Source organism: Homalodisca vitripennis, chromosome 1, assembly GCF_021130785.1.
Source record: "Homalodisca vitripennis isolate AUS2020 chromosome 1, UT_GWSS_2.1, whole genome shotgun sequence".
NCBI lineage: Eukaryota > Metazoa > Arthropoda > Insecta > Hemiptera > Cicadellidae > Homalodisca > Homalodisca vitripennis.
The window spans coordinates 245,278,696-245,305,059 of record NC_060207.1 but is presented as its reverse complement, the minus strand read 5'-3'; the positions used below and the strand labels follow the sequence as shown (position 1 = coordinate 245,305,059).

General features: G+C 32.1%; 2 protein-coding genes across 3 annotated transcripts in view; both read right to left on the bottom strand.

Annotated features, from left to right (window-relative positions):
* LOC124353233 (O-phosphoseryl-tRNA(Sec) selenium transferase) overlaps nt 1-4,843 on the bottom strand; it is a 37,615-nt gene extending 32,772 nt beyond the window's left edge. Inside the window, exon 1 of the mRNA XM_046803146.1 lies at nt 4,720-4,843. The gene's annotated coding sequence lies outside the window, so the exon portion shown is untranslated. The remainder of the gene's footprint in view (nt 1-4,719) is intronic.
* A 4,252-nt stretch (nt 4,844-9,095) lies between these two features.
* Nucleotides 9,096-26,364, bottom strand: part of LOC124353232 (COP1-interactive protein 1-like) — a 31,451-nt gene continuing 14,182 nt past the window's right edge. Inside the window, exons 1-10 of one of the 2 annotated variants that reach the window (XM_046803144.1) lie at nt 24,433-24,633; nt 22,693-22,879; nt 20,731-20,970; nt 19,412-19,588; nt 19,095-19,193; nt 18,879-18,980; nt 16,475-16,564; nt 14,632-14,709; nt 10,054-10,172; nt 9,096-9,583 (exon numbers count right to left, since the gene is read on the bottom strand). In XM_046803144.1, the coding sequence (XP_046659100.1) occupies nt 10,056-10,172; nt 14,632-14,709; nt 16,475-16,564; nt 18,879-18,980; nt 19,095-19,193; nt 19,412-19,588; nt 20,731-20,970; nt 22,693-22,879; nt 24,433-24,500 (1,158 nt within the window). In that variant the 5' untranslated portion in view covers nt 24,501-24,633 and the 3' untranslated portion in view covers nt 9,096-9,583; nt 10,054-10,055. Of the gene's footprint in view, nt 9,584-10,053; nt 10,173-14,631; nt 14,710-16,474; nt 16,565-18,878; nt 18,981-19,094; nt 19,194-19,411; nt 19,589-20,730; nt 20,971-22,692; nt 22,880-24,432; nt 24,775-24,924; nt 25,070-26,186; nt 26,294-26,364 lie in introns of those variants that run through there. The other variant, XM_046803143.1, reaches the window with a different exon arrangement.

Genomic DNA, 26,364 nt, shown 5'->3' with positions numbered 1-26,364 from the left:
GGCGATTGGTGATTTTTTTAATGTGTTAAACTCCCATTTAGCCTAAATGTATCAAAAAGAAGGAAAAAGATGTAGACGCAACTCATCAGTTGGTCAAAACATTACTCAATTTTGCAGAGGAACTTACAAAAAGTTTCAAAAGTAATGAACTAATGAATCTGCATGGTTCTTAGGTTAATAATATTTTTAATCAAAAGAAAAAGTAAAGTAAAAAAAAAGTAAAGAATGTCTTATTTTACCAGGCGAAGTTAGGGCTAAGAAGCCCTCTCTAACACTTAACCTGGGGACCAACGGCTTAAAGGTGACTTCCGAACCACCACCAATGGCCGGGCAGGCGGGCCGCTTGCAAGGACAGGATCGCTCAGCGGTCACCTGTCCAAGCAGCAGCCACGCTCGGCGTTGCTTGATCTGGTTATCTTGCGATAACCGCCGTACCCACTACAATGCGCCATTGGCAAAAGAAAGTTAGATCCAAAAAGAAGATTGTAATTTCAACAGTGCTAGAGTAGTATAAGCAAGACACGACCTATCTTGTCATTACAAGATACTGAACTTTCGTTCTTGTACCACTTCATTACAAGGTCTATAACACACAGTAATCTGATTCCAATGATAATTAATCAATTCTACATTTAACTTGATTTTAGTTCAGTGTGTAATTTAGTTACGCCTATACTTCGATAATTTTTACTTTAAGCACATTATCGAAAACGATCTAAACCCATTTTTAACAATTTCTTAAAATAGTATACTTTCATTTTCTGAAAGAACTTTTAGCCGGTCTCAAACCATATATTGCCCAAATATTATTTATTTCAATTTTAGGTTAGTCTCGATCTTTATTAGTCCAGGGGATCTCTCGAGGAATTAGGGATTTTTTCGGTTTGATAACAAATTAAGGAGGGAGGTTTAAATAGAGGGGATATTAATGTTGTCAGAGTGTCAATAGTTCTAACAACTGCATTGGAAGATAATTTAACAGTTTTTCAGTGCTTTTTTATGTTTTTCATCAGTTTCTACCTCGATGGTGAAGTTTATTCATAGTTTTTATTTTCATAATGAAGTTTATTCATAGCTTTTTCTTCATGGTGAAGATTATTCATTGTTTTTCCTTATTATCGTTTTCCAACAATTTAGTTCTGTTGGCTATTATGCAACTTCTTTGGGTATCTCGATGTTACTTTCCTGATTGGTTGGATTTAGTTGAGTAGTAATTTACAATAATAGTCGTTGCTTATATCTTTTGTGGTATTAACGAGTGATGTTTTTCCATATTCAATGCCACAATTAGTGTTGTGCGTGCATTTTTAAGTATACTGCTAATTATTCTGTCAGAATGGACAGAAAAGACTTTTGTTGTTTTATTTTACTTTTTTGTGCGCGTCTACGGTAGCACCCATGGTTTGTGATATTTTTAGCTCTTGAGTATTAGAGATCAGCCGTTGGGAATTTTACATTTTACTGATTGGTACTATCTTGAGAGATGTTTTTCGTCTTGTGTTGCCTTAAGTGCTTTAGTTTGTCAATATATCAGGTTTTTAATCATCGATATTCATGGATATTGAATCCTCGATACTCGTTATTAGGCTAGTTCAACAGTACTGAAATCAAAATGTGCCGACCAAATTATGTTATAAGTATTTCAAGTTGAAGTATTGGTGCCTAGTGGCGGTTTTTCATACCCCAACACATGAGCTAAGTCAGCGCATCTCCAAAGCACAACCACGCACAGCCACCTTCTTTCTCCACCTAGTGCACACCTGGGAACTGTCTGATCCACTTCTTGTCTTCTAAAAAACTCCGATCAGGCTGAGCTGAACTGACTGGCTTCTTTTCCATCATCTATCACACTCTCATTTTGTTTCAGTCTACCCTCAGCTTTCGGGAAAATCTTCTCCTAAATTTCTAACTTCTACAATACTTTTCTACAACTGACTTATTTTCTGTGTTTTTCCAAGCTAAGTGGAACAAAACATATGCCAAGGGCTGCGTGGTCAAGGGAAAGCTTGATCACTAATATGGGAACTGCGAAGGGATGGATACTCTTAAATACACTGATTATCCTTTTTAGAAGCAACTTTGCCCTAGGCTTTATTACAGAACTGAAGGATGGCACTTGTGGTGTTTGTGCGGAAAAAGGTTATATAAATATCTCAGGAATTTCCTGAGGCTGAAATAATAACCAACGTTTTAGGAAGTACAGTTAAGAAATACTCCTTTGAAAATCCTTACACAGTCTTTATTAAAGATAGGGAAAAATGGAGTAAAAAGGAGGCCTACCCTACTAAAGGAATCCAGAAGTTCCACACAGGTAGTTCACGTCTTGACTATAGGACAGGATTCAGAATATACGGACCAGAAGTTAACCTAGCTGTGGTGCTGAGAAAACACGCCACGGTCTTTCAAGGGGAAGTCATGGCAATGGAATCATGCGCCAGAATACTCATACAAATGAGGCCAAAAGGAGCAGAATGCCTAATACTCTCTGACAGTAAGGATGCACTAAAGGCACTTGACGCCTAATCGTTTGACTCAAAAGCAATATGGGAATGTAAGGATGTTCTAGTGGAAATGGCAAAGAAGAACAAATTTACACTCAGTTGGGTGCCGGGACATGAGGGCATTTATGGAAACAAAACAAAATACCTTTGTCAAAATAGGTACAGAAACCCTTATGGTAGGACCTGAAACAGGCTGTAGCTTTCTCCTACAGCAAAGCTCTTGTAAAAGATTTGGAAAATAGGATCAGATCCTTACACTGGAGTAGGGCCTCAGGACTAAGACAATCTAAAATGTTTATCCTTATGGTAAAGGATGGGTAAGAAGAAAGTAAGGAGGATATAAGACTGATATTAGGGATGTTAACAGGATATGGCCCCCTTAGAAAACATCCTTAGAAGATGGGTTTTAGTCAGACTGATGAATGCAGACTTTGCAGAGAAACAGAAGCATCAGCGGAATACATATGGCTAACCTGTCCTGTCATATCAAAAAGTAAGAAAAAATTCTAAGGGGTCCTCTGATTTGATTGATTTCTGTAAGTCTCACATTCTGAGGGCACAAACATAAGTAAGGGAGGCGCAAAGGTCTTTTTAGGACTATGTGTAGAGGCAACCGTCTCTTTTTCTCGAAAATAAAAAAATTAAAGTATAGTCCAGCTGTTTTTATATCTAAAAAAGTAATAATTTAACCCAATGATGAATCAAAAACTATTTAGGATATGTATATTTATACAATGTAACAAACAAAACAGTATAATACTTAGTTAGCATACTTTTAACTATTTTGAAGGATAAACATGTCTGACACCTTATAACGTATATATTACATGTACATCACTATTGTACTGGCAACTATTAGTCAAATACCGTACACATGATTTTACTTTGAATTAATTTGGAACGATAATATCGAACCGAATTATAATAGGCCTATAAACTATTAGGATAGTATTATAGTGAAGCTATATTTTTATATGTAAAGGAAATATAGGATTGATTATAAAGAATAATGTTAGTTTTTTTTTATAACCACACAAAACAAACCTCTCTACAAAATGATAACCTACCTGCAATGGTATTTCTGCATGTACTGATGACGAAAAAAACTATATTCATTTATTAGAAAGTAATATTAGTTTCTAATAAACTTGTTGGGTTGGTTCTAACTAAAACAGTACATGATTGTTAATATATTCATTAAACAAAATGTAGTATGTTTAAAAAGTCTTCTCAAATGCTTATTTTTAACGTTTTTGTTTTGGCTTTCTTAAAATGAAACATTATTTTATTTCCATCTTTAATATTTTAACATCAAATTTTTTTTTATAATCAATAGCTTAGTTGATTTAATGTCGTGGTCGCTGCTTATTAGACAACATCCGTGCATGTTTGAAAATTTTAGAGAACCAGGTTATCACAGTTTTAATATATCAGTTAGGCTGAAATGTTTTTTTTTTTATTTCCAATCACTGAACATATGATATTAGATTAAGCCATAACATATTGAAGTAATATTAAGTTATTCAACAATAGATTGAGCACATACGTGATGCAACAGCAATTACATGTCTATGAACATGCGAAGAATAATGTACAAATTGTAATCTAATAGGCTACAATTGAATACTATTTAACATTACTGGATAATATACTGATTTATTAAAATTAAATACAGTCTAATCTAATCCTTAATTATTTAATTACTTTATACTTATTTTTGTTTCATATTCAAATTACCACAGCTTATCAACCTCCTCACTGGATCACAAAATAAACCATTAAGAGAAATATTCAATTGAATCCCTGATCTTGAAACTAATTAATGATCTTTAATAGTTACTAAGAGTGACAACAGTAAATAATAAACATAATTTAACAAGAAACTTGGAAACCTCTTGCTTCACTATTTTTGGAATGCCAACCTAGTGAAACTTTTGTGATGATAGGATTTTAGCCAGTAATTATAATGAAAATTAGGACTAACCCATCACTTAAATTACTTAATCGTTTCAATAATCTTTGAATTACCTATTTACATTTACTAATACAATAAAAGCTTCATTAGCCCAGCCCTTAACCCTTTATGTAGGGCATCAGAGGGGAGAAATTCTCAATGTTTAGGAGTGAATTTTTATCTCACGCATATATATGGGACGGATTTAATGGATTTTAATGCAATTATTATCATCTAAATTTAACTCTAATAACGGAAACTCACGCATTTATTGGTGTGCACAGCTTTTAAAACGCTTTAAAACATCCAGGTTAATAACCTATTACTTTGAAACCTTCAGACTGCTTTTGCTTTCTGCTAGAGAGAAAACTGTGACCAACTGTCATAATTGTACAGAAAGTACAAGGTTTGTGCAACCATCATACTATAAAAGAAAAACTAACTAAGATCAAAAGCGTTTGGCTCTACAGTCAATATAATCAAAGAATGCAGTCATGATTGATTTTGAAGCCCTATAGTATATTTTTTAAATCACTGCATTTTAAAATGTATTATACTATGTATTATAGTGCATATTACAATCGGGCATGTAAACCTCACGTCGTCTTTTTACGTTCATATATATATATATATATATATATATATATATATATATATATATATATATATATATAATAAGTAAACAAAGTTAAATACTAATATTATTACCATGAGCTTTTTGTATTCATCCCTTGAACTTTCCCCAATTTTTGTAGTTATATTATGTCTTGTTCATTTTTTTGTCTCTCTGGTGCATTCGCAGAATAGTATAACACTGTGACATAAGTAGGCTTTTCTCCATACTGGAGATACCTAGTAAAGTAGCTTTGAGAATTAGATAGAAAAACTCTAAAATAAAAACTAACTGATAACAATGATATAAATCCGATTAAATGTAGTACCACAAATCTGATATTTCCAAGACATTTTGAGGTAATCTTGTTAGAGTTAATTTATAGATGTTAAACTTTAGGAACTTTTTGATGGATTTTTCGACTTAGATACTCATACTTTCAATAATATCCACTCATTTTTCATAGATATGTCCATCTTTTGAATACCAAGGAGATTTCAGAGCAGTTCATACTATATTTTGTAATATAATACGTGTGTTTTGTTTGGTTTTCCATTAAGTACACTAATACATCGACATATGAAAGTCATTCCTGAACAGAGAACGTGAAATCAAATAAATTATCTTTCACGTCGTAAAAACAACATTTTTCATTATTTAATTTATAGAATAAACAAACCATTCATTTTTATGACTCTAGTTTAAATATAACATACCAAATTTATGTATGCCATTAAGCCATTTCTATGTTAAAATAATGAAATCTGGTCTGATTGTCATACACCGTACCTAAAATAGGTTGTGGAAAAAAATAATTAATACCTTTAGTATAGTAGTATATATACTCGGGCTTACGCACGATTTGAAAAAATTGGTTCGTACTTCACAAATGTTCACATTAGCTTACTCAATAATTAGAGCATGCAGCCTATAAATCCCAACTCATAAACATCACACAATGTTTTTTATTGTTAGTTGGGTCTAAGCTTGGTCTGTTCATAAGGCTATTTATAGCGGATTTGTACACGTCAATACACCTTTTTACATGTAATTAATAGTGGAGAATGGCTGATTAACATGCAAATACAGTCATATAACAATAAATACTAATACTACAATATAGCATATAGTTGTAAATATAACAAAATAATACGATGTACTGTAAAATCATTAACATAAGGCAACTTTAATAACAATAAATTAAATTAGAAAATTAGACCTAATAACAACTTAATAATAACTACATAATATTTTTATATGAACCAAGATTTAGTGGACAACTACTCAATCATAATTATAGGCAAGAGAGGAACAAAAAAATGAACTTCAGGACATGGCATTACCAGTTCTCATTAGTCTAGGTATAGTACTGTGGTAGTGGTAGTTTGTAGGATGGTGATGCTTGCAGAAAAGCTGACAGTGTCTGGATCCACGAGGAACATGAAGATTAACCTGGTGAAGAATCTCCGGACAGTCAAAGAGTCCATTAAATAATTTTTTCAAGAAAACCATGTCCATTGATATTCTTTGGGATGCAAGGGTGGGTAGTTGAAGACTGCGTTGAATTTCTTGCATATCAACATCCCTGTACCAGAAGCCAAGTTTGATGCCGACCATCCTGAGGAACCGCCTCTGCACTGAATCCAGTATAGAGGCTTGTCCCACTTGGGGGACCAGACCACCGTAGAGAACTCCAAGATAGGCCGAACAAGTGGAACATAGAGAGTTTTAAATGATGTGATGGAGAAGTCCTGCCGACAGGTGCGACTGATGAGCCCAAGTATTCTTGCAGATTTGTTTGCAATGTTAGTTATATGCTCACTGAAGTCCAGGGTAGAAGTCAAAAGAATACCAAGGTCACGAGCACTAACGACCCTTCGAAGAATAACACCATGTAGCAAATAATCAAACTGGCAAAGATGTCTTGATCTTGTATAGGAAATGGCCATACATTTGTCTACATTTAAATCCATGGCGTTAGCTCAACACCAGTCCTGGATCCTCTCCAGGTCCCTTTGCAACTCGATTTGCTGATCAGTAGAAGAGATTTCTCTAAATATCTTGATATCGTCCGCTAAGACCAAATATGAGCTCTCAAAAAAACTTCTGATGCCATTAATAAATAAGCAGAACAGGAAGTGACTACCTTGAGGTACACCAGAAGACGCATGAAGAGGCCTTGAAAGTACACATGCAAACTTCACATACAGCGTGCGTCCAGCCAGGTAACCCCGAAACCAAGCCAGTAAAGAGCCCGTGACACCCAGTGCCTCTAGTTTTTTTATCAGGTGAAAGTGGAAAACTGTGTCAAAAGCTCTGCAGAAATCCAAATAGAGACAATCAAGTTGGTTACCATTTAAGAAGGTAGATAGGATCCTGTTCGTGAACACCACCAAATTTGTTGTTGTCGATCTATCCTGCTGAAACCCATGCTGCTGTGAAATTATTGTGCCTTTGAAAGCGAAGGTTAGGCGGTTCAGAACAGGGTTTTTCAAAAACTTTAGCCAATGCCGGCTGGATTACTATCGGTCTATAATTCTTTACATTAGATCAAACACCAGACTTATGGATAGGCACTAAAAATCCAATCTTAAAACATGATGGGTAAACTCCATGGTTAAGCAGGTTATTGAGTGGATAGCAAGGTGGGGAGCCAGTACTACAGCCGCAAAACCTGAGTACACCAACATAGACCATGTCAGGACCAGGCCCCGTGGAACAGTCAATATTCTTAAGTCCCTCATCTACCTCGGTTGCAGTTACGGTTATAGAAGATATGTTTACGTTGTTATTAAACAAATAATCAGGAGCAGTAGCAGACGGAGTATAAATGGAGGAAAAAAGTCAGCAAACAAATCACATATGGCCTGAGGTTCGTTTTCCGACCGATCATCAAGATGAAGGCTGTAGGCATCTGAGATGCCTTACTTATATTGCGAATATGACTCCTGAAAAACTTTGGATTTGATATCAGGCTACCACCGACTTTGCTAAGATAATCAGAATGACATTGCCTGGACAGCCTTTTACATTGGTCATGAACTCGCTTGAAATCAGTAAAATCTTCTGTGTGCATAGTCCTCTTGTAGAGAGCATGGAGCTGCTTCGTTCTTTTTACACATGCAACAAGTTGTTTTAAAAACCAACATGGGAAGGTAGTGTGATCTTCTCTCTTCATAGGACAATTCTTGACAATGGCACTTTTCAGATCACTGCAAAAACATGACTTTGAGATTAGTGTCCTAATTCTTCCTCATGGATTTCGATAGGAGGCGGTCCCTACCCCCTAACCTTACCCATCCTGAATATCCTGTCACTCCGGAAACAGCGCTAAGGTTCTTACAGTACTAAGTGCAATTTATAAGCTTCTCGTCCTAAGAGAACAAAAAAAGCCATAATGTTATATAATGCAATGATAATTCAAACCTAACTTAATGCTATTTTTAAACTTTTAAAGGTAAGATTTTGATGGTCGAATAATTATACAAAAGCGATTTTAGAAAAAACATCATCAGAAAACACTGGAAAGGTCTAGCAATGATGGAGGAAACAAGATTTTTCCTCCATTTTTCCTCACTTGGGTGAAAACAAGACCACTCCATAATGTGCATATTCATAGACAGTGTGCCTTCCACCTTTTTTCTTTGAGCTTTGGGTTACTGCACACGTAACAATGACGCTACAACAGTCTCTAGAGTAGCCTACTTGGGAAATGTCGGCCACATTGTATTGTATGTTTTTCACCTGCCAACGAAAGCTGGATTTTTCTGTCTCGTCTTGGAATGCAGTACCTCTAGCAATTGTCTTCAAAATTGTCATATCCATTTGGAGAAAAACAATTTCCTGTACAAGTCTGGTGCTTTTTCTCAAAATTTAATTGAAGGGCATAGTCATAAACCATTTATTATAAACACCAAATCTTCTAATCTACCAATTGATTATTCTTGATAAATGTATTATAATACTGTCGTCATAAAGTTATGTTATTAAATAAGGTTTATAGTAATGCAATAAACACATATTACTAACACATATTTTATTTTAACATTTATTTTTAACATTTTTACAAGTTTTACAATATAACAGTTATAAAACAATTACAATTGTTTGTGAAACAACCATCAACAGTTAAGTGTAGAAAACAGTATCTTATTGTTCTTATTTTTTTATTACTTATTTTTTTAGTGCTGTATCTCTTATCATAATATCTTATTTCTAACTTATATAACTATGTTAATATGGTAAGAACTGTAGCTAATTACATATTATTTATTGGTAATCAAAGAACTTATTGTACTAAAAACCACTTACAGCTAATACTGGGGATTACTAAAACGTAGAAAAGTTTAAGTTTACAATATTGTGGATAATTGATACACAAGTAAAAGAACAACAACTAGTTTTGATGTTATCTATCTTCACATCTTAATTTAAGTTATCACAGTTTCTTGAATATAAACGTAATAGTCCACGAAACATTGGATTTGGCAACACACGATTCCACTCTTCAAATGCCTGTAACAGGATTAAAGGATGTTTAAGTACAAGAGATTTATGTAATTCATATCAAATACATACATAAATAATAGAATATACAAATTAATTCAAATCATTCATCATCAATAATAAATAATAAACAAAGAATCCACACCAAGTGAGTTAGATGATTCAGCATGAGAATCCATGAGACTTGGCTCTGTCTCATTGAATGCTATCGCTCAGTAGGTTATAACATTTCTTTTCTGCCTAATTGTCTATTTGTACCAGGACTTGTCAAGAATGAAATGAGTTATAGACTTGAAATTTGTATACAGTTTCAGCCAAGCCTTTCGTGTCATGTGGTCTGATGAGATCCTACCTTTTGTATGAATTACATCTTGTACAAAGTTCTATAGTTACTTTGTTATCTGTTTGATAAATCAGTATATGTAGCCAATATTTTAGGACTTAAATTTAAGAATTTCATTTATAAATTATGTTTTTACCTCTACATGTTGAACCCCCAAGCATCCTCACTCTCCGAATCAACATCTTTCTTTGTGGAACTTTGATCCTGCTTCTTAACATTAGTACTCGCCTTTGAAGAACTAGCAGGAACATTTTTCTGTATTAAAACAGAAACAAATTTCATTATATTTTACCTTGTATTATTGAAATAATAATCATAAGAACTGATAGGCTGTAGATTATAAAGTACAGACTTCAGGAAAAACACAAACATAACAAGGAGATGGACAACAGTTCTATGTGGTTGGTTGGTCAGTACAGACCCGTATTCTTTAGTTCGTTTTTAATAATTAGTGTTTTGTGGTTATTGAATTCAAATTTCAGAGGTGGTATGCATGGAGTTAAAACACAACGTGGTTGATGTGATTTCTGACTTGTATTTGCCATAATAACATTCTGGTACGATTTGTTTATTTTATCCTACATTGTAGTTATTTGTTACGTTAGTTATTCACTGAGGAAGAAATCAGATTGCAGATCTTAAAACAAAGTATTACTGATTTTTTGTAATCACTAAATGGTGGCAAATGTTTGGAAAAATTCTGTTTCCTTAACAATCCTTCCATTGTCAAAACAAACTTTAAACAAAAAATAGGGTTGTACATTTTCATGTTCCAGATGTAATGAGATTGTTCAAAAAAACAAAATTTATAAATTTCAACTTTAGGGGCAAATTAAGTTTACGAAGTGTAAATACTTATAAATGTTTTAATCATATTGAAAATAACAGGCGTTGCATCGAGAAGTGCCATGAAATTCAAACTGTAGATTCAATAAAGTATTTAGATATAATGCTTGATAACGGTCTAACCTGGAAAATACATGTATCTAAACTAAAACTAAAAATGTTTTGCATTCTTAAACTTTTTTAATTTTTGAAGGAAAATGTGCAAATGAACCTTCTTATCCAATTTCATAATTTCATACACACACACACACACACACACACACACACACACACACACACACAGTTCTTAAAACCTTTTATCTAAGAAGTAATTCATATGTTGCAGATACAAACTGAGAAACAATTGTGATTTTTTTGTTCCGAAACCTGAAAACACTTATTTTACTGAAACAATAACTTTATGAATGTTTAACCGTATTCCCCCTTATTCAAAAGCTAATCACACAACAATTTATTAGTTTGGTAAAGCTTCAAAAAGATGGTTGTTTACAGTCGATGATATTGAAAATTTAATTTTTAATACACAGGTTTAAAAATTGTTCTCAGTAATCATTTATGTCCCGTTACATTATATACATATGTTCTCACTTTTTAAAATCATATTTAAATTCTGTTAGCGTTCTGTATCAATATTGGTAATTACTGTAATTGGTTTTTTGCTGTATTTTTGTTTTCTTATTGGAAAATATTTTGGTGTATTTCTTGCAATCTTGATTTTTTTGATAATGGACTCTGAACTAGGCTTCTATCACCTGAAAATGTAAACTTAACACCATTACTACTCACGCCAACCAACAGTTTAGAAATGTCCAAGATGAGTAGGTCATTAAAAACAAAAACGTCAGCTGGGTATGATGAAATCACATCAAAGATAGTTAAGTTATGTGAAGACGAACTAATACAACCCTTAGTTAATATTACTAATAAATCATTTCAATCAGGAATCTTCCCGTCTGCAATAAAGTTAGCTAAAGTTTACCCTAAATTTAAGCAAGGCTGCACAACACAAGCACTAAACTATAGACCAATTTCTCTTGGTGATTTCTCAACCTTTTCTAAAGTGATTGAAAAAGTAGTGTTAACTAGACTTATTGAACATCTGGTGAACAATTCTTTACTAACACCTGACCAACATGGCTTCTTAGCTGGAAAATCAACAACAACAGCCTTGATTAGTCTTACGAAGTTCATAATAGACCAACTTGAAGAAGGCAATACATGTACAGCTATTTTACTAGACTACAGTAAGGCTTTCGATTGCCTCTCTCATAAACAACTCCTTGAGAAACTGTCAACACTTGGCATACACGGTACTTCAAAAACATGGTTCACCAGCTACCTGACAGGACGAAGCCAAGTGGTTGAAATAAATCACACAAGCAGAGGGAGTAAAAAGATTAGATCAGTACCTAAATTTGTCTCACGCGGAATCCCACAGGGATCAGTATTGGGTCCAGTTTTATTCATCCTCATCTCAAATGACTTACCTAACTATATACAAGACTATAGTAAAGGACTTATGTATGCTGATGACACAGTTCTATTACTAGGGGAAAAATTACCAAAAGATCTCGAAGTAAACACATTTATAGCACTGAACATGGCCATTCAATATTGCCATAGAAATGAATTGGTTATCAATGAAAGAAAAACAAAACAGTTAGTACTAGAAAAATACAAAGAGGATACAGGGAGGCTGACTGAATTAGAAGAAGTCACTTCCACTAAATACTTAGGTATAACCATAGACGATGATGACCTCTCATGGACTCCACACATTGATTCTGTGTGCAAAAAGCAAAAGTTGCCTACTATGCGCTGCTTGAGACACACCACCGATATGGAATCATTGTATGGGGAGGCACCACACCAGGAAACATACAAAGGTTACTGGTGCTGCAAAAACGAGCTATAAGAATTCTGGGAAGTCTTCAATACAGGGAAACATGCAGGGATTCCTTCAAACAACTTAGAATACTAACTGTTGTAAATTTATACATCCTAGAAGCTGTGATGCATGTTCCTGTGATGCATGAAGGCAGCAAGGACCTATGCACAAATGCATCAATATAACACAAGACATGCATCTGATTACTGCCTGCCTCGCCATAGGCTCACAGCAACTGAAAAGAGTCCAAGCTATGCTGGTGCCAGGATGTGGAACGCACTTCCTGAAGACTTGAAAAAGATAGACTGGAAACACTACAGACAAACCCTCAATAACTGGCTACTGGATCGACCATTTTACTCGCTAAAAAACGAATTTTATGGAAGGAGGACCTAAGACCAACAAGACAACTAGACCTAGACCTGTATTTTTTGACACAATTACTAAACTTAAAGTTTATGTAAATAAAGATGATTTGACTTTGACTTTGTTTTTGTTGCAAGTGGATTATGCTATCAACACCATAATATATTAATTTGATGGAGTTTAATGAAACTATTACAGATATTTATTTCATGAGTATACTTTATAATGAAATTGGCATGTGTTTTTAACCTAATTTACTTTTGCTGCTCAACATGTATTATGATGTGAGAATCCCCTGAACAGACTTGCCTTGAAGGAATTGTGCTTTGTTTGTCTCTTCATATAAAATAGTGTTCTGTTAATCAAACATTGTTTATATTCTTTGTTAGATGCAATATGTGTCACACGTTGTAAATGATCTTTATCCTATGGATTTGTTGTAAATCCAGTTTATGAGATAAATAAAGTTTATCAGCTCATTTTACTGATATCACCTTTTGTGAGTCCTCGAAGCTTCTGGGATTGACTATGGATAAAAATGTAAAGTGGGAACCTCATACAGCTGAACTGTTGAAGCGCTTGAGCTCTGCAACCTTTGCAATATGAATTTTGAAGCCCTCTTGTAGCATAGATGTTCTCAGACGTTTACTGAGTATACTGTGAAAGTCTACTACGCTATGGTATAACGATGGTTTGGCGTAATCCATCTTTTTACACAGGCTTTTAAGATCCCAGAAGTCTGTTCTGAGGATAATTTTTCACCTCCGTAAATCCGACTCTTGCAAAGAATATTTTCTGGGTTTAAGAGATCGCTGACAAACCTCCTAAAGGGTTCAATGTTTTATTCTCTTGAGTTCCTCGAGTTTTTGACTTCTTTCAATTTTTACTTAGAAAGTTGAGGTATCTCTGTCTTGCTTTTCCTTCATTGATTATAATAAATTTACTCCATTATGTTACCTACTTGACAAAACACAATATTTGTATATTTTTTGTCAAATTGTACAAATCATATGTGTAAATAAAGAATTGAATTGAATTGAATGAATCTTATTTTCATTTTTATAACCATTGATTCTCACAGCAAAAGGAAAAATCACATCACACCTTTTAGAAAAAATGTTGGCTGAGTAATTGTTGTTTGAATTACATCTAAAGAAATCTCATAAGAATAATGAAATTTGGAATTGAAAATTGTACCTTACTTCTAAAATTTATTACGGTACTTAAATTTTAATACATTTATTGACGAAACAGAGTTACAAAATTTTTTTACTGTATCTCTCTATTATTACTTAATTGTGGTAGTAAGTGAATTATAAACTCTATAACATAACAAATAAACTAAAATAAGTAGATGTCCTTATCGAAATATTTATAACAACAACAATCCCAGTTACAAGCCACAGCCCAATTTCCTAAGCCCAATTTTATCGTTTCTTTTATGTTGCAGATAATAGAAAGAAGAAATCATGTGTACAAAGAGCTTACAGTTGCTGGTATTTTGGTAAATATATCTTATATGAAATGTGGGGAAATAATTTCAAAACCACTTTCAGTTACAAAATGAACTACCAATGTATTCCAGTATTGTTGTTTAGTGTGCTGTAGTATTACCTGTGCTACATTTGGTTTGATCACTTTTTTAGGACGTTGAGTAAAACTCCTCCTCTTGGCCAAGTTCATATCATCCGGCTGCAAAATAATAAAAAATGTTTATTATTTCCATTAAGTATTTCCAGATTAAGTAATCTTTTTGATTATAGTTAGTTATAAAATTACAATTTATTTTACAATCTCAGAGCATCTAACTTTGTTCCTTCCACGATAAATAATAGTGAACTATACACAACAGTTTTACATTGTTACTGACAATCTACTTTTTAGTTCATGTATATATATAAAATGTTGCTGTTTATTTTGAAGAAATATCTCTTGTACAAGCACTTATCATGTAGCTAACATAATTTGTGAATTTTGACTCAGAGAAGATGATTATTATTTTCAATATTGTTTTGTAAAATATTTGTTCTAAAGCTTTGGTGCAAAATGTTTTTGATTCAGAATAAAATTTGAAACAATTAGTTTATTTTGGGTTTTTTTTCTCACTATATTAGAAAAAAAAAAACATTTATACCTAATCAATCAGGAAAAAATATAAAAATATTTTTTACTCAACAAGACCATGTTTTTAAACGCAAACTTGCAAGTATTTTGGTTTCCCTTTACCTTACAGGTCATGCATTTTTCTTTACTTATATATATATAATGGTTGATATTTAAACACATTTTTGCATTTAAAGTCATTTAAAAAAATACAAATGCTTGAAAATGGCCCAATATTTTAAAGTTTGGAGGTCCCAACATTTGGAGGGTTGATTATTTGGTCAGATTCCTCTTTCTTTGTATTATTATCATATTTATGAATGTATGTTGTAGAATTCTGTAGAAATAAAATTAGACAATATTCAACCCTTTGTGGACAGATTCAGATATATGTGCTAACGATAGTGAATGGTTCCTGGATATATTCACAAAATCAGAGTAAAGCTATACCAATATATTGTTTGAATTTATCATAAATAATGTACAAAAATATAAACAAACACTCTCAAAACATGACGTTAATGAGTATTCTTTAACAAAAATGTGTTTTCTTTGTTGGCAATACTGCAGTTACTCAGCTGTGCCAGTAGCTCTCTCAGTCTTATGACTAATTGTCCGACACAACACAATTCTTACAAAGAATAGAATACAATAACCTTTTTATTTCTCCTTTCTTTGAAAAGTAATGGCATCATATTACAGTCATACACTTTACAAAAGGTCTAATCTCTTAAATGGTAGAATTCATTCAAAGCGTGGACTTTGGCCCCAGTGGCAGGTTAGGGAGGGGGGGGAGCGGAATGGGTGACCGGGAATAAGCTTGGAATTTAAAGCACCAGGGAAAGTGGGGAATAAGCGAGGAATATAATTGTAGAACAGGGAAAATATAAAAATCAATTTTTCTATCTCAAAGTGTTCATGAAATCAAGAAATAATTTAAACAGCTCAGAAATAAATCAGAGTTGATTAATCCTGTAAGCGAAAATTGACGACGTACACATGATGATATTGCCAAATTGTTTAAAGAGTGCTTGGTTGCAGCAATGTAAAGTGTGATTGGCGTTAATATTGAATAATACCTCCACTCATTAAGAAAAGTTAATATATTAATTAGTTCTTAAGTTACCCATTGCATCATAACAGGAAGGACTTAGCTTCATACAGCATACTGAGTACATATAATGGTAGAAGGAGCTGTTTTGTTTCTTAAAATCATAACCTTTTACAGTTTTTTAAGAATTTTCATTCACATTTTCCTAACATTCAGGATCTTCAACGAATAACAGTAAAATAAAGAAACAAGGTAACAATCCTCCTCTCCATAAAATCTGAGTAGGTTTGTTAATGTACTCACATCAAAAGATATGCCACTGGAAGAGCTGCCCGGAGAAGGAAAGATGACTTTCTGAGTTTCCTTGGGACGTTTAACTGGCAAGCTAGGCACCTGTAAACAGTTGCATCTGTACATTGATACATCGGATTCACGCTAATAAGATATTAGATAGTCAATATATTTTAAATGTACACAAATTATACAAATTTGTTGGCAAATACTTAAATCATAACACAAAATCCGTTCTAGTGGAATATGAAAAATTGAAATTAAATATTGAAATAAATAATTATTTAAATAACCTCACTACGCGTTTGATATAGAACACACAAGGTCAACATATTGCAGTGGTGGAAGTTGAAGCCAAGATAGCTTGTCTGATTGATGTTCTATTCAAGGCGAAGTCAGTACGATTTAGATCTGGGAAAATGAGTGTTCAACAAACCTCAGTAACCCACTCACTGAAGTATCAAAGAAATTTGATAGTTATAGTGGATTTACAACAATAAGTACTCCAGTCCAGAAGAGTATTTTTAGCAACTTTACCAAGTACATTGTATTAAAAAGAGATTTGAAACTAAAGCTTGTTGTTGAAGTTCAAAAAGAATGTTTTAGCTATGACCTGTAGCGTCAATAAATTAGTAAAATATATAAACTTTTCTTAAAAGAGTGCATGTTAATTTTTTTTTCATCACATAATATGAGTATTTATAAATCTGGTTACAACAATCAGAAGCAATCTTATCTTCCAAAAGATTCGTTACGGTTTACGCATCAATATTTTAATTGTAAGAGTATTGTTCAATAAATTCTTAGAAAAACCAGTTTTTACGGCAAAACATTTTTTTATTTATCAATACAATTTCTTTTCAGTTGTATACATTTTTTCAAATTTTTAAACCATCCAAAAAAATACAATTTTGGAAGTTATTCAAACTAAGCATTTGTCTGCTCAATAATCTCTTCATTTGAAGTGAAGCGTCGTCCGCAAAGCCATTTTTTCAAATTCAGAAACAGGGAAAAGTCACTGGACACCAAATACAGTGGATGTTGTAACATTTTGATCTTTAATTCAGCCATATTGACCTTCGACCACACGATTGTTCTTATTGTCCTCAGTTAGCAAGTGCGGCACCCATCTCGCAAACTTGATTAACAATTTTTTATGCAAAATTGAAGCGAATGCACCTTGTGATATCACTGTAGCCTCAAATATTTCATGCAATTTAATTCGTAGATCATTCAAATTCATTTCCTGGATTTTTTAATCATTTCGGGAGTAGACACTTCCACTTGTAGTCATGATCGATGTTCGGTCATTTGTAGATGATCGACCACGTTTAGACTCATTAACTCAAATGTATACTGGAAACACAGAAGCAGATGTGCCATGAACAGAATCCAACTCAGATTTGAGTTCTCTCAGCGTTAAGCCTTTCAAATATAAATTGGTTTAACACCGCTCGAACTTCACTTTTATCCATTATTATAAACAAACAAAAGTTATTCACTTCAATCATAAATAGCAACGAACTACACGATGGATTGAGCTGAAATTTTGACAGCTGTCAGCTTAATGCTGCTTACGAACAAAAGTTTTTAAATCCTAAGAACGCCATCTCTAGGATTTTCTAAGGATTTATTGAAAAACCCTCGTATGATTAAGTTCTTATAAAAAAAAACTACATTGACGTAAAATTTGCCCAGGCTCTTATGAATTGACTGTAAATATTTGGCAGTTGTTCCCTAATGCCATACTGTGAGACTTCCTCAAGGGGAAAAATAAAAACTATGTCGTGGACATCAGTACAAAGCTTTTCTGTTGTGAAATGAGAGCTCCTCTTAAATTCAAATAAACAGAAGTTATAAAATAATTGTTCAAATATTTGTAACAGGGGAAGTGTTTGACTGCTAAAAATACCTGTTTAATTAATGACATAGTCTACCATAAAATAGTTCAATATCTGGCTTAAAAATAAAGTCAATTTTTTATGTTCTTTGATGAAATTGCAATAATTAGCAGAAAATATAAAAGTTATCAAAGCACCTGCACATTATAAACTGCAATCACGAGACAGTTACGTATATTAAATAGCCAAACACTATTTGAAGGCGTTAAGTATTGATGTAAAATGTCTTTAAAATAAATTTCTGGTTGAACTTAAAGCTCGAGTGTTAGACTACTTTATAATAAAGTACAAGTACACATGTACAATGGCTATAAACATACACAGATTTTCTTGATCGTGGCAACAAGGCAAACTCTACATCGGCATTAGAGATATAATTCACTTGAACCAGAAGTGATCATACACAGGGCAAAGCTTACGAAAAGCTTGCGAAGCCACGGAAAACAGCTAGTAAGATAATATAATATAAAGTGTTGTCCTATCTACAGTTGTGAACTAATATAAATTGTACTTACTTGGGGAGGGAGAATCTTCCTTGTGATCGTACCAGGAGCAGTTGGATAACCTGCAAGTTTGGGTTGAAGTGGGACGTTTTCTTTAAAGGTGAGTCTTGAGTCCTGGAAAATATATTTTGTTTTAACTACTTAAGTTAGCTTATCTAATGTTTGATCTGTAACATGTAATGTATGTAAGTTAGTCTATTACACGCCACACTGTGACAGTGGACTCACCTGACTGGAAATATCCTTCACCGGTTGACTCACTGTTGCCACTTCAGCCACTACTTTCAATTTTTCCTCCAGCTTCTGAATCAAGTTGTTGTATTTCCACTAGAAATCACAATTAAATTACACATAAATCCTCTTGATTTAGAGTTTGAAACAATTAAAAGAATATTTAAAACTATATAAAAAATACAGATATGGTTTGTAGTGAACCAATATTTGTACACATCATTTGTCTCATACGATTGGCTGTCCTTAATGGCATTAGGGAATTGTTAGTATAAAATTTTATCTAGATTCTTTTAAATTTTTGTTAAACCTACCAGATTGTTGCCAGTCAACTTGACTTCATTTTGCAATGATTTCCGCTTCTTCTGGTGATCAACGATATTATCCTTGATTTCTTTCAACTCCATCATGGCATCCAACTTCTTCTGTTCTTTGTTCTTGAATTCCATTTCATACCTGATTCTGAGATCTTCCAAGTATTTCTTCTTTGCCTGAACATTACAATACGATCATAACTGCAATAGAAGAAGTACTTCCAAGAAGGTAAAAGTTGGAGAATTTTACAAGTCTTATTTCAGGAAATAAAATGAATAATGAACGTTAATAAAACATTGTTTTATTTTACATGACAAACACCAAAAAAAACAAAAAAGAATTATTATAGTTTTCAATACTGTTGAATGATTAGCTAATTGGTATTCTATCACTGTATTGAAAAAAACTGTATTCGCATAAAGCAAGAAGGCATTTTTTCCAAATGTTTAAGTGAAACAAATATATTACACATGCCCTTATCCCTGACCTTAAATAGGTCAACAAACCAATTCAATAAGGGTATGGATATTATGGTTTCTTCTGAACTTGACTGTAATTCTAATAGTTGGAATTTTCCAAGTGACTTCTGGAACTTATTTACTTATAAAGGCAGTTTTAATGTTCACTTCAATCTATTTATAAGTACATTTTAGGAATTAACTACTTTTTAAAACCATTTTATATAAGAATACAAATGTGATTTAGAAGTCATTTTTCGAATTTAATTTAAAATCTTCAATTAATCTATAGTGGCAACTAATTAGGTAATCCTCCATCAAACCAAAAACACAACCATGGGATTCATAAATCTAGATAATCTTGCCATGTTTTGTAAAGACGAATAAAGTAAATATTTAGGAATATAAAATGTGATTCGCTTCAGTTACTTTTGAATTTATCGGTAATATCCCTTTTGGATTAAATTGATAATTGATTAGGTATCCTTATCTGGATCCCGGAGGTGTTGTCTCGAGTTACAAGTTTTGGAGATCACTCTGTCAAAGATTACAGCATAAAATTGAACCCGCCAAATTGGGGGGGGGGGGTGGATAGGGTTAATACAAAAATTATACAATCTCTAACATTTGATTCATCAAACATATGGTAAAAAAAACCCCACTTAAATTTTCATATTCAAAAAAGTGAAATCTTTTATGTTACACTTTCAAATTTAAAAAAATTTTGGTCACTTCATTATGACCTGTTACAAATTTTGGTCACTTCATTATGACCTGTTACAAATTTTGGATATTGTGTATAATTATTATAAATTGTCAATTCATACAAACATACAAGTAACTCCACCGATCATACTTACCTCCAGCTGTTCCCTGTAGGACGCCTGTAGGTCAGCCAGAGTCTGAGTGTATTTCACTTGTTGGGTGCTCAAGTCTGCCTCCATCTTAGTTATCTGAGCCTGGAGTTGTTCGCTTTCCTGAATGTTTAACTCAGCGGCCTCAACTTCCTGTTGGTTTCTAGCGACCATTTCATCCACAACAATCATCTGGTTCCTCTGCCCACTCTGGACCACATTGGCCTCAGTCAAGTAGCTGAATAGCTGTCAATCAAGAGTTTATCTTGGTTATCATCGGGTATTTGTATTAAGTGACTTTTATGAAACGTATTCTATTGTAAAATTTATAAGAAATTAAGGAGATTGGTTGATATTGTATGTATTATGTTATAGTAGGTGTTTAACTCATAGGTTAAAATAGGACAAATATTTTAAAGTTAGGGTTTAAAAGTCAACTACTGAAATTCGTATTGAAAAGTGGCAAAAGTACAAGATTCCAAAAACATGCAAATTAAAATGAATTACAGTTACAGAGAAATGTAATTAAATGTCTACTATAAATAAATAACATGGATTATTCCTTTGAAATAAGCGAATCAAATTATACTTTTGTATATAGAAACTCACAGACATAAAATATACACAAAAACCAAACATTTCAGTAGTAATGGACAAAATTAGTGAATTCTAGTAAAGAATACGGAATTTCAAAACACACAGTACTTATTATTCCAATATTAAAATTGTTTCTTCAACAAGAGATTCTTTCTAAACATTTCAACTTCAAGGGATTTGGATTTTGGATATACATTTACGATCCTATTATAATTTTATACAGAGTGTCCATAAATGACTTAATCAAACATCAACATATGGTTTGTCCAGTCAAAATAAGTAATACATGTAATATAACGTCACAACATCACATAATCTCATATTATGGCTTTTTAAAGTGAAATAATACTTCGTTGGATATTCCATCTTTCTTAGTTTATACGCTGGTAATGTAAAAAATAAAAGATGTAACACAGGACGGTTAGAATGGGAAGTTGAAGAAGAAATATGAGAAAGGAAACCATGTTGATCTAAAAGAAACCAAGCTCTTTTTCAAAGTGATATTTATAAGTAGTTATAATTCTTGTAAATCACTGACACCGTTGAGAATAATTGTATTATTAAGGACCTAACAGGACTTCTTGAAATCGTGTCGGTGCCAGTTCGATTCTAGAGTCTTGAAACTTGGAACATAGGTTCCTCTTGCTGAGAGCATTCTAATAATTTTGGAGTCAAAAGGCCAAAGGTCAAACCACCCAGTGTGATAACAGTTGATAACAGCATCTAGAGACTTGGACATTGGGATATATGGTAGTTTACTCTTGGCCCAAGGAACAACATTATTGATTTGATCATTTGATATTCCGTTATATCAGTTGATTTTTTATAAATATGCTTTAGTTTGGAGAATGAAAAACACATACATTATTTATGATAATGTTGAGATATTTATAAGTAGTAAATACAAATCTTTTTAATAAATTACTATACCGCTTCAGACAAATTTTTAACATGTTATTTGGATCCTCATTAGATAAATGTTGAGGAATATTTCAATATAAAAACCAATTAATTCGTTTAAAGAAGAATTGAAGATAAATTGTTAAGTTTTATCATTTGAATGATCCTTTTTTGCCATTTTTTATTTATATTTTAAAATTAATATTAGTATTTAGTTTTATTGTAGTGACTCTATTCTTTGTACCTTGTATGTATTATGGAATACAGTGGTTTGACCATGACTATGACAATAAAACATTTGATTTTCCAATTACATGTATTAGTCCTAAACTATACAAAAGATTTAACTTTGCTAGTTGGAAATTTTTATAAAACATCACAGAAATAATTAAAATAGGTAAAACAGGTATAAATAGGTAAAGTAAAAGCTTATAAACAATAAAGTTCTTTTTAAATTTATTAATAGCTTACTTCGCCATCAGCCTCTGCACAGATATCTTTAAGTCTTCTCATCTCCTTCGTCAAGTCTGTAGTCTTGCTTTCAAATTCCTCTCTGTCATCTGTGGCTTCTTTCATTTCTTTAGCTAAGTCATTAATTTTTGCCAAAACTGAACTCTTTTCCTTCATCAATCCAGCAAAATGTTCGTCAGTTTCAGATCTGAAAAATTATCATTACATTAACACTCAGAAAATCAAATAATGTTTTATCAACTTGTATTGAATATATAAATAAATACAATTTGATAAAACTGAAACAAAAAATTATAAACTATTTTTTTTAATTTGTAACATATTAAAATGTGATTCTCAAAAAAGTAAAAATTGTACAAAATTAATATATTTGTGCTTGATTGAAATATTCAGAAAAAAAATATGTATAGAAGTGTATAATGTGGTTATAACATGGCTAACTTCAGGATTGTTTTGGGGACTGAAATTGATTGAAAATAATACTTAATGTAATCATACCCAGTAATGATGCTAACATTATAAATTTAATGTGATAAATTATACATAATAAAATATACAGATTCTAATATAAACTATAAACACTGAAATGACATAGATATATTTATTTTCCAACTTAAGCTCAGCATTCTGCTCTAATTGCCTTTAAAATTCTGGATAAAAAACTTGGTAAAAAATGCAGGAATTGACTAAAAAAATACAGCTTTTAAAGCAAAATCAGCAATTTATACCAATTTTGTGATTACTTTTATACTCATAGTCAACCAAAATAACAATTGTGACATTTTAATTAAAAATTATGTATTCATTTTATTTAGTAAAGTTAGTATTAATATTGGGAAGCACAGTTTACTTAATACAGGAGCTCACTGAGAAGCAAACCTTGCAATATACTCCAAACTTCACACCTCCGCCACGCTTCATCTTTTTAGTTGAAAATAATGAAAATTTTATTAAATATTGAAAAATAATATCAAGAACTTTTGCAAAAATATCCACGCTATCTCAGAGTATTTGTTATTCAACTTCAGGGTTTCATCCACAAACATTTGAAGCTAGAAACTATTGTAATCTAGCGCCATTATGAAACAAAACTACTAGAGTACACATTCACAGGAATGTTACTACAAAGGTGTACTTCCTGTAGAGTTAGTAAAGAGTGTCAAACATTTTAGTAGATTCTATTGGGAAACCTTTTGTTGGGAAAAAATGATGTTCTGGGAGATTAAACAAGTCATACATAAGTTCAAAACATAATAGAGGAATCAGTGTTACTAATCCAATTTTTATACTCATATTAAATTTATTAGCTTCACCAATATTACCTGGATACAATACTATCAGTCTAGTTATCAATAATGTAATTTACTTTTTTATTACATTTGGAATTAATGACAGAATGTGAAGTTAAAAAGCATTTTTTTTATACTTTCAAAAATTACTTACCTATTCAATTTTTAAATTTAGGAATTTAAAGTGATAGTAGAATTAATTTGTTTGTTTGGGTTGAAAAAACTTTTATTTTTAAATAATTTTATGTTGAAAATATTATTCTAGCAAAAATGAATTTGTGTTGACTTTAAAAATGTGTACATCTTCCATTTATTTGTTTGTATATATAATTCTACAAAATTGAAGGCAAAATTAGTCATACATTATACTTATTCCATGATACATAGATTTAACATGAGAAACACATAAGTGTTAAACATACACACTCACACACGTTATACACATTCTTACCGTTGTTTGTTACGCTGAAGAGAGTTATTTTCAAATTCTGCTCTTAATTTTGTTATTTCCTCTTCCATGTCTAGACATTCTTGAATTACTCTGGCTCTTCTCTATTTCTTTGTTTTCAATGAGATTGTTTATATTATTCAACTCATCTGAACGACATTTCTCAACAACACTGATGTCAGCAAGTTTGTTCTTGTAACTGTCGTGTATCTCAATTAATTCATCAATTTTTAACTTCAAAGAACCGTTGTCTTCGTCGACACCTGACAGAGTGCAGAACTGCGCTCTCATCGAATCATAGTTTGCTTGTAAACTATTCAACTCTTCCAAATCGTCTTTCAATTTCTAAAAAGAGAAATATCAGTTTTGAAGTAATCGTAAACTAATAAAATCATACTTAAGAACAATAGATTTTTAATTTTTAAAGTGGAACAGGACTTATTTAAACAAATTCACATGAGAAAATCAATAAAGAAAAATAAATATGAAACTTACGCTACAATAGTTTTCTCCCTCAACAATAAGTTGTTTGTGGTTCGAATCTAACGATTTCATTTCTGACTCTTCATCTCTCATCTCAATCTTAGCTTTACATATTAATTCATCTGTCACTTTTAGCTTTGTCGATAAATTTTCTTTTCTGAAAAAGTAACAACCAATAATATTGAATTTCTTTTATAGCTTAAAGTGAAATTGCTTAAACACAAAAAGTAACTTAAGAAAAAAAATAATGAGGCTCCATCCTAGGAGAAAACAAACTATTAAGCGTTCACAGCCTCTAGTATCACTTCTGAGTAAGGGACATGTATTATGAATTAGAATCTATTCTGCACATTAATATTTTGAAAAATATTTCATAATGAGTTATACAGGCCCATGAAATAAATCCATTAATAAGTGAATGTTTAGGCGTACATTTTTACATAAAACGTAAGTTATATATTAAATTGAGCAAAAAAAAGTGTTCCACAACCTTTAGTTCTTTTGAAAATTAATTATAATAACCACTTCCAATCCACTAACTGGCAGCAACAAAAGCAAATTTAAATATAAGTTGTGGCATTGGAGTTAAATACTTTCATCATTAACGCCCAGAAAATTCATGTTAAAACCACCACATTTAACACGTTGCTTATTTAAATGATTTATGGAACTTAATACTAAGTACTAATACTTCTCCATGATGTCAAAGAAAATTTCAATATTACCAATACAACTACGATACACAGTTACTAATACAAACTCAACATCCAACATTTCAACGCATGCAATTCCACAATCTAGCTCCACAGAGAGCCTATTGATATCATCCATTATTTTAATACACGATGGATCATAACTAGGAATAATCACTGCATCTCTGTGGATTTTAGAAGTTCGACAACAACTGGTTGCATGTTTTAAGTCATTGATTGTTTGTACACATCTCATTATATTCCATCCAGTGCCCAGTAAGACATTTTAAATTTAATTCACTTGAAATATTTTCCAAAATACTAATTTTATTACAGAGGCATTAGAAATTGTGATACTTGAAAATACTGCACCATAGAACCATAACCAACCATAAATACCGCACACATGTTTATGTATATTTTGGAATTAAAATATGATTCAATTCAATTACAAAGCCGAAGAATAACACAATAAAAGGCATCACAGTTGTTTTATTGATAAATTTCCACACATTTTAAGAGTTAAAATAAACTAATTATCTGTGAATATATGAGTATTGTTTTAACTATTATTGAACGCACCTTATCAACTCTTCTTGCAACGAAGTCTGCAACTGATTTGTTGTAGATTCTGTATTTTTTAAATCCTCTGCCAATTTATTATTTAAGTGATCAAATGTTTTATCGAGCTGTAAAATAATACAAACACAGTTTAAATAATGCTGCAATTAACACACACACTTTCACCATCATTATATAT